Raw genomic sequence first — 8,629 nt, forward strand, 5'->3', positions numbered from 1 at the left:
ACTTTAGCATCATAGTGAAGTTCATCTTTATCCAGCCTCGTAGTTTGTCAACAGTAAAACTCCGCGATACGTTTTGGTCGGCTGATAGTTCTCAACGAGGAAACTCCGTGAAGAGGTTCGTTTGGCCGCAGAGAGGCGCGATGACGTCAGCGCGCGAACGCGTTTGAACGTTTGTAGAGGTTTGTTGTGCGTTTCCGTCTGATGTTTCACTTTGCACTATTATTTGTCTTTTTAACACGATAATAATCATGAATTAATGACGTAGTAAGTAAAGCTCTGATGGGAGTGCGGTGACGTGTTTCGTGTTTGTTGAATCTGTACGTGACATCATGCTGTCTGTTTTTGTTAATATGCATGTTATTTGGGTGATGGTTTTGATAATGATCTTGAAACCTCTTGTTAGTGATGTCTCGATGGATAATTGGTGTGTTTCACTTGTTCCGTAGGTTGTCACAGGTCCACCATGGAGGCTCTGACGCAGGCTCTGTCCTCCAGCTTCTCTGTGTCCAAAGAACCAAACAGCACATCTGCACCTCATCCACGCCTGGCCCAATACAAGAGCAAATATAGTGTCTTAGAGCAGAGCGAACGACGCAGGAGATTCCTGGAGCTGCAAAAAGAGTATGTTATAAAAATTATTAAACGTGTTTTGATCTCTCAGTTCTCATCTCTGGGTCTGATAGTGGATATTGAGAGATTTAGCACATCAGGATCTACCATCTGTGTCAAAAGAAACTGACCTAGTAGTGTTTGGGTCCTCATTGGGAGATAATCACAAAATGATTGTCAACCATCTCCATCCTCCCCCCAAGCTTCTTACTGTTTATCCACGCATCAAGAAGTGTGCAGGTATTTGGGAAACCTTTGGAAAAGTTTACTGATCCAAAGCAATTTTATCTGCAGGAAGAGGCTAAACTATGTGAATCATGCGCGTCGACTGGCAGATGGAGACTGGACAGGAGCCGACAGTGAAGATGAGGAGGATGAAGATAAGAAGAGTCAACAACAGCTGAATAAAAGCACGGATGAGGAAGGGATGGAGATTGAGCAGAGGAAAAAGCTACCAAGACATTACGCCAACCAGGTGCTTATAAAACACACTTCATATGCCTAGAGGTTTTCTATTTGGTCAGCTAAAGGCATTTTATTTATCATACTACATAATATCTTATGTCTTTAACATTGACTAAGTAAGGTCTAATGCTGCGTTCAGACCAGCCGCGGTAGAGGCGTCAAGCGCGAGTGATTTCAATGTTAAGTCAATGTAAAGACGTGTTGACACGCGTCTGGAGGTCTCGCGGATGAGGCATTTAGCGCAGTAGATGTGATTCCGCCTCATTCCCACGTCTAGTACGTACGAATGGCGTGAATTGAGAGTTGCCGCGGGAAGGTTCAAAGTTGAAAATTTTGAACTTTGGCGGAAAAATGCGCCGTGTACCAATCAGGAGCTTGTTCTAGTAGTGACGTAATTACATGAAGCGAGCGGAGTCGCAGAAACCCCTCCCATGACACAAATTTCCGTGTGAATGTCTCGGTGACTAGAATGAAGTGAGTAAAGACATGAATTTGACGCCTCAAACGCGGCTGGTGTGAACACACGGTTAGACTTTAGCTTTGATTTATAAAAGTCTTACCATGGGTTCACACCAGCCGCGTTTGAGACATCAAATTCCCATCTACCACGTCTGGTTTGCCGCTTGAACATTTTGATGTCACTCGCTTCACAGCCATGCGTGAAATTCTAGTCATTGAGACATTCACGCAGAAATTCGCATCATGGGAGGGGATTCTGCAAATTCCGCTCGCTACCTGTAATCTACTAGAGAAAGCTCCTGATTGGTTAACGCGGCGCCTTTTTCCGCCAAAGTTCAAGTTTTTTAACTTGCGTGTTTCCCGCGGCAACGCTCAATTCACGGCATTCGCACAAACTAGACACGCGAATGAGGTGGAATCACGTCTACCACGACGTGCTAAACGCTTCATTCGCGCCGCGAGACCTCCAGACGCATGTCAACGCGTCTTCACATTGACTTAACATTGAAATTACTCACAGATGTTCCAGATCGATTCGATTTCGATTCACAAGCTATCGATTCGATTCCGATTCTCGATTAAATATTCGATTCCGGTTCTTATGTAGGTTTTTATACTCGATTCTCGATTCAACTCAATGAATATAGATTTAATACACATACTATATTAATAAAAAAAGAACAGTGAAAAGCAGTTTACAAGTGGGTAATAAATAAAAAGAAATTAAAAGCCACAACACGTCTTGCTTGCGAAATCTAAAATGCTTCCATTCCTCCGTTCAATGTTTGCAGAAATAAATATGAAAAAAAAATCGATTCTGCTCTTTGAGAATCGATTTTTAATCGACCACGTTTTAAAAAACGATTAATCGAAAAATCAATTTTTTTGCCCAGCTACATACACACTAGTATTGGGCGATATGCCCCATTTTGAGATCGTCCTATCGTCAGCCTGTGAGATCGGCGATACACGATAGTATCGGGGGGGCGGGGCAGTAGTTTACTCATTTATTTATTTGTTCATTTATGACAAGACTTTATTGGTGGAAAAAAGATCAAGAGCAACACCGTCATGAATGCATCTTTCTTAAAACTAATGGCATTAATCTGAGCGCGTCATTAAAGCCAGACGCTCTTTGCGTACCAGAGAGCGAGAACAGGACACGCGCTGGTTTTAACCCTCTGTGCGCTAACAACCTCTCTAGTGCAAGGAAATGTCAGAGATAGGGCTGCTCAATTATGGGAAAAATCATAATCCTGATTTTTAAACACGATTACTTAATGACTGTAAAAACATGCACCTGCGCAGACACACGCAGCGCACATAAAAATAATTAAATGCATTTGTTTAGTGCTGTTGCAGAAGGTTACACGTGTCAAGCAGTGGTGCTCTCAGAGGTGCCTTTTTAAACACACTGGTCCAGCGGAACACGATCATATTTTAAACACGAGGGATGTATTGCTAAAACTCCTTGAAAAGCATATCATAAACAGGATTACTATCTGACTTCAAGTTCAGACAGAGCGCAGCTCTCTGCACGTACGCGAGAGTGGCGCCAATATGCAGCGGGTTATATTTTAAACAAAAGGAATAGTTTGCCTCAGCTCTCATGAAACGCATTAAACCGCACAAATACATAAGGATTACTACTTTAGTTTATGTTTAGACTTCGGACAGATGCGAGAGCGCGTGCATGTGAGACAGAGAGAAGCGTAGCTGCTCATCCACGCGCTGGATTTAGGTGCTAGAACGAGTCCGAGACGCGCACATTAAGTCCATCTGCGTGCAAGAAGGAACTCTCTCTCTCTACAAGCTCTCACCGTAAATTGAAGCACAAACCCTCATGCGAGGAAAAGCATGCAAAACTATGATGATGATAATAATAACAACCATTCGCCAACTATCGTCATGACTATCGCCATGAAAGCCTGCCATTGGCGATATGTCGGACGATCGTCGATACACGATACTATCGTCTATCGGCACAACACTAATACACACCAATGATGTGCATTTATCGAGAGAGTTACCGGTTTGTATTTAGTCACCTTACTCTAGGTGGAAAATAAATGGCGTGGGTCGATAAACGTCACGCATCTGATCGCGTCTTTGCATTGACTTTGTATGTAATCTACTCGCGCAAATCGTTGAACTCGCGTTTGGTGTGTTAAAGGCACAGCAGCAAATTCACTAACTGAAACGTTGTGTTTCTTTAAATCACGTTTGTATTCTGCAGCTGATGTTGTCGGAGTGGATGGTGGATGTTCCTGCAGATCTGAGCTCTGATTGGCTGATGGTAGTTTGTCCAGTTGGGAAGCGATCCCTCGTCGTTGCCTCCAAGGTTAAGACCGATCGTATCTCACCTCCTTGACATTTATGAGCTAAACACCTGGTTTTGTATGATATGTCTAATCCTGCTTCACGGTTTATGTTGTTTTGTCCTCAGGGCTCCACGTCATCCTACACTAAGAGCGGCTACTGTGTCAATCGATTCCCCTCTCTTGTTCCTGGTGGGAATAGGCACAATTCGGCATTGGGGAAAGGTGTGCTTCTAACCTGTCCTATAGAGTTATCACACTAGATTGCGCTAGAGAGCACAATTCACATTTTGTATGTTTGTTTGTAGATTACACAATTCTAGACTGCATCTACAGTGAGATAGACAGAACCTACTACATCCTGGACGTCATGTGTTGGAGAGGACATCCTGTCTATGACTGCTCTGTGAGTCTTGCTTCCTTTTGAGATTAAAGTTATTCATTCTGTTCTTTTACATATAAAAATGATATTTGACCCTGTCCAGGCTAAAGTCTTATAATCTAATGATGAGATTAAGAGCATTAATGTTTGATTATAATTATTGATTTCAATCATTGACATGACTTCACTCAGTCAGTATAAATATATCAAGGTTATATTTTCACAGAATATTCTTTTACACCATGTAGGATAATTTAGGATAACAAAAAAGTTAATTGCAAAACACACATAACATATTACAGACACACATAATAGATTTTTCTTTTACAGACAGAGTTCAGATTTTATTGGCTGCAGTCTAAAGTGGAAGAGGCTGAAGATCTTTCCGAAATTTTCAAGATTAATCCTGTGAGTGAAAAATAACTGCATCAGTAAGCGAAGTACATAGATTATAATTAGGGATGCAACAATATGTATCTGCCTATAATTGGTTTCAGCAGGTAAAAGCATTTTTTACTACTATCGGACATCGGCTGATTATTTAAAACATCATGGCAATCAAAAGGGGTGGAATTTTTTTTACTCTACAAATTATTCAGAGAAATAAAGCTGACCGTGTATGCTCTTAATGTCATAAAACTTTATTTACACATGTGTCATTACAAAAGAATGCCGCAGACACACTCACCCTTAACGTTTTTTTATGCAATTCCCCAATCGAATAATCATTACCTGTAATAGTGCAATAAGCCTTTACTGCAGTAGCACATAGCCAATGACATGGAAGCGTTCAGAGTGTTATGACACTCAGATACAATTCTACAGGTTTTTTTTGCCAAAGTTAAAGATTACATTTTAATCTATTCCCTTAAAAATGGCCCCTGGTCTCCTTCCCTGTGGTTAGCAGCGTTGCTATGCTAAGCTTGCAGGCTTCCCTAAAAAGTGTCTTTGCTTTCAGTATGCTAACCGTATTAGCATTTTTTGTTGTGTTCGCAGCCAGCCTCGTCTCGCATGACGTTAAAAAGCCAAGGTGTGTGCTTGGCATCGAGCATCGTTGTGATCATGGCTATTTTAACTCCTTTGGCACTTGTTTTCTTTTTTTTCTCCTGCTGTATGTTTTGCGCAGGCGTCGCACACATGTGCATGAACTTGCTTTTTTGACCATAGTCAAGTTTTAACGATTTAATTATTATTAACAATTAACTAATTTCCCACCAGCATTTTTTTGAAAGTTGCCCGCCAGCATTTTTTGTGATTTTCACAAAGTTTCACAAAATGCCTTCAAGGAAAAAGTTAAAGTATCTTAACAGTACAATAAAAATAATTTTGTCTTAATGGTTGCATTTGTTCTCTCTCTGCAGTTTCGATTTGTCAGTCTGAACAGCATCACCTGTTCAACAGAGTCCATTCAGAAAGCTCTTGCACATGAATACAACTTCACCGTAAGGACATATTCTGTGTCGTATGTTGGTCAACTAATGTTTCGTATGTTGAAAATATATGACCCCTTCCTATTTTGAAGGTGGACGGACTACTTTTCTACCACAAGGAGACCCACTACACTCCTGGTAGCACTCCGCTGGTTGGCTGGCTCAGACCTTACATGGTGGCGGATATCTTGGGCATAGAGGTGCCACAGTGCCCTCTTACCTGCAAGCCTGACTATGCCAGCCACCAACTTCAGCAGATCCTGGAACAAAAGAAAACATCCACAGATGTTCGCCCAGCCGATCAGAACGGCCGATATGAACTGGAACACCTCTCCACGCCAGAGACACAGCTGGAGAATTCACAACCCTGTCAGAAGGAGAGCATGGAGGTCTGATTCATTGAATATGAACTGCATGTTATAAAGCACTGCTGTAGTGATTTTGATGATGATCATTATTAACCAAAATAGTCTCATTTCAATTTAAAATACTATCACTATTCAGTTATTCAAGCATCTCAGAGATGCCTAGTCATGGACCATGTTCATAGAAAGCAAATTTTTCGCGGGTGTTACTTTTGTAAATGTACAGCTGTTAAGAGTAAGCCTCTCTGTTCAGTGATGTACCTCTACATAAGATCTTCATTGGATTTTATATGTGTATTTTTAAATTGATCTTTTCTGTCACAGATCAGATCATTAAGATTAAACTGATTCATTGATTTTTAAATGTCTTACAATTGCAATAAAGTTTTACTGTCCAGTTTTTGATAATCAATTTTTTGTCCTAATGTTTCATTGTTAAATCCAAAATGTATACATATATTTGGTTTGTGCAAAGTTTACCAATACAATTCAAGGGTGGTGCTACTATATGTAGTTTTAAAGGGACGCTCCACTTTATTTGAAAATATGCTCATTTTCCAGCTCCCCTAGAGTTAAACATTTGACTTTTATTGTTTTGGAATCCATTTAACTGATCTCTGGGTATGGCGGTACCACTTTTAGCATAGCTTAGCATAATCCATTGAATCTGATTAGACCATTAGCATTGCGCAAAAAAATGACCAAAGAGTTTCGATTTGTTTATTTCTAATTAAAACTTGACTCTTCTGTAGTTACATTGTGTACTAAGACCGGCAGAAAATTAAAAGTAGCGATTTTCTAGGCTAATATGGCTAGGAGCTTACTCTCATTCTGCCATAATAATCAAGGACTTTGCTGCCTTAACATGGCTGCAGCAAGCACAATGATATTATGCAGTCTCCGAAAATAGTCCCGTGCTATTGAAAGTAACAATCGGGACTATTTTTGGGCGCTGCTTAATATCATTGCACCTGCTGCAGCCATGTTACGGCAGCAAAGTCCTTGATTATTACGCCAGAATGAGAGTATAGTTCCTAGCCATATCTGCCTAGAAAATCGCAACTTTTAATTTTCCGTCGGCCTTAGTACACGATGTAACTACAGAAGAGTCAAGTTTTAAATAGGAAAAATATCGAAATTCTTTGTTCATTTTTGAGCACGATGCTAATGGTCTAATTAGATTCAATGGATTATGCTAAGCTATGCTAAAAGTGGTACCGCCAGAACCGATGATCAGCTGAATGGATTCCAAAACGGTAAAAATCAAATGTTTAACTCTAGGGTTACATTAAAAAGATGTATTTTCTCACTGGCCCAGATCAGAAGATCTAAAAAATCAACCCCCTCAATGCTTTTTTACCTGTTTTATTGTCTGTTAAATAGAAAGTCAGACGACTTTGTAAATGGTATTTGTCAGAAATATATATAACAGTGTTTGTTTTATGCTTAAATTAGTTATAGACACATGCAAATGTAGCTGTATGCATATAAAATAATTTTACATATATGTAAAATGGCCTGTAACCTTCTTGTGATCCAAAACAATGAGAACCAAATAATAAAAAATTAACCATTTGATAAAAGCAGAAACAAAAAATGACTTTGGACACCAAATGTACTTGCAATTCTATTATCACCCATATATTCCCCTTACAAAAAACACAAATGTGCTATTGGTATCTCAAATAAACCACCATATAAAACCACAGTTTTTCATTTGCATAATTGTAGAGCACAATTATAATTCCGATGGCTTATTTTTACCAATAAAGTGCAGGCATCATCATAATCTATTCTGGTTAAATGTCAAACACCTTAATAAAGACGAAAATATGGAGGCAGATTATGATGAAGCTTCATTCGGTGATGTGAAACCATTAAGTCACATCCCACAGAATACCCAAAGCGTCATGGCGGAGTACTGTGGTTTAACTGGAGAGTTTAGTTATTAGTCAGTCGATGCTTTCCAGGAACACGCTGCACCTGCCAGCCTAGATCAGACTTCCTGGATCACTCATGACCAAACACTGTGACTGTCAAAACAGAAGTCAGAATTACTGGCTGTGAGTAAAATGTGTCAAGCATTGAAAGCATGTCAACATTGAAGGCCTGCTCAAAACATCTGCTTATTATACTCACAAATGCTGTCTGGGTAGACAGTTCATTGAATTCTCACCTTTTTATATCCTAGAGTTGTTTCTGTCTCTAGATACATTTTGGTTTTTTAATGCCATGTTGTGTTTCAATTTTCTCTTAAAGTGAAAGCACTTGTGTGCATTTTTCCAGTATGAGGTCATTTTGTCAATCACTCATATTGTGGCTCACATTAATGATGGAAACCCGCCCACAGGAAGCTCTTTGTAGTTTTTGTATCAGCTCAATTTCTTGGTTTTCAGGGCAGATTTTCTTTACGTCAGATTTACATCTGAATATGTTTCAATACGTTTCTAAGAAGCATCTGAATTAACATGTTTATGCACTGTACATTTAAATTAACACAAAACCTCCAAGTTATGTTTCTTTGAAATGTAATGTGCATTTTATGCTAAATTACGTTTATGAATATATAAAAATGTATGAGAAACAAATTAAGCTAATAAA

At 39.5% G+C, this 8,629-nt stretch overlaps 1 protein-coding gene across 3 annotated transcripts; it reads left to right on the top strand.

The window, feature by feature from the left end:
• Positions 1-102: 102 nt before the first annotated feature.
• On the top strand, positions 103-6,440 carry snupn (snurportin 1). Of its 3 annotated transcripts, none has more exons than XM_065291453.1 (9): positions 103-179; positions 447-621; positions 904-1,084; positions 3,770-3,874; positions 3,980-4,076; positions 4,160-4,257; positions 4,564-4,641; positions 5,595-5,675; positions 5,756-6,440. In XM_065291453.1, the coding sequence occupies exons 2-9, from the start codon at positions 464-466 to the stop codon at positions 6,056-6,058; spliced, it is 1,101 nt and encodes a 366-aa protein (XP_065147525.1). In that variant the 5' UTR covers positions 103-179; positions 447-463; the 3' UTR covers positions 6,059-6,440. The 3 variants fall into 3 exon arrangements, with proteins under 3 accessions (XP_065147525.1, XP_065147527.1, XP_065147526.1); XM_065291455.2 differs by having other exon boundaries at positions 148-264; XM_065291454.1 differs by lacking the exon at positions 103-179 and adding an exon at positions 180-317.
• The last annotated feature ends 2,189 nt before the right edge of the window (positions 6,441-8,629 follow it).

The sequence above is a fragment of the Paramisgurnus dabryanus genome, chromosome 23 (assembly GCF_030506205.2).
Source record: "Paramisgurnus dabryanus chromosome 23, PD_genome_1.1, whole genome shotgun sequence".
Lineage (NCBI taxonomy): Eukaryota > Metazoa > Chordata > Actinopteri > Cypriniformes > Cobitidae > Paramisgurnus > Paramisgurnus dabryanus.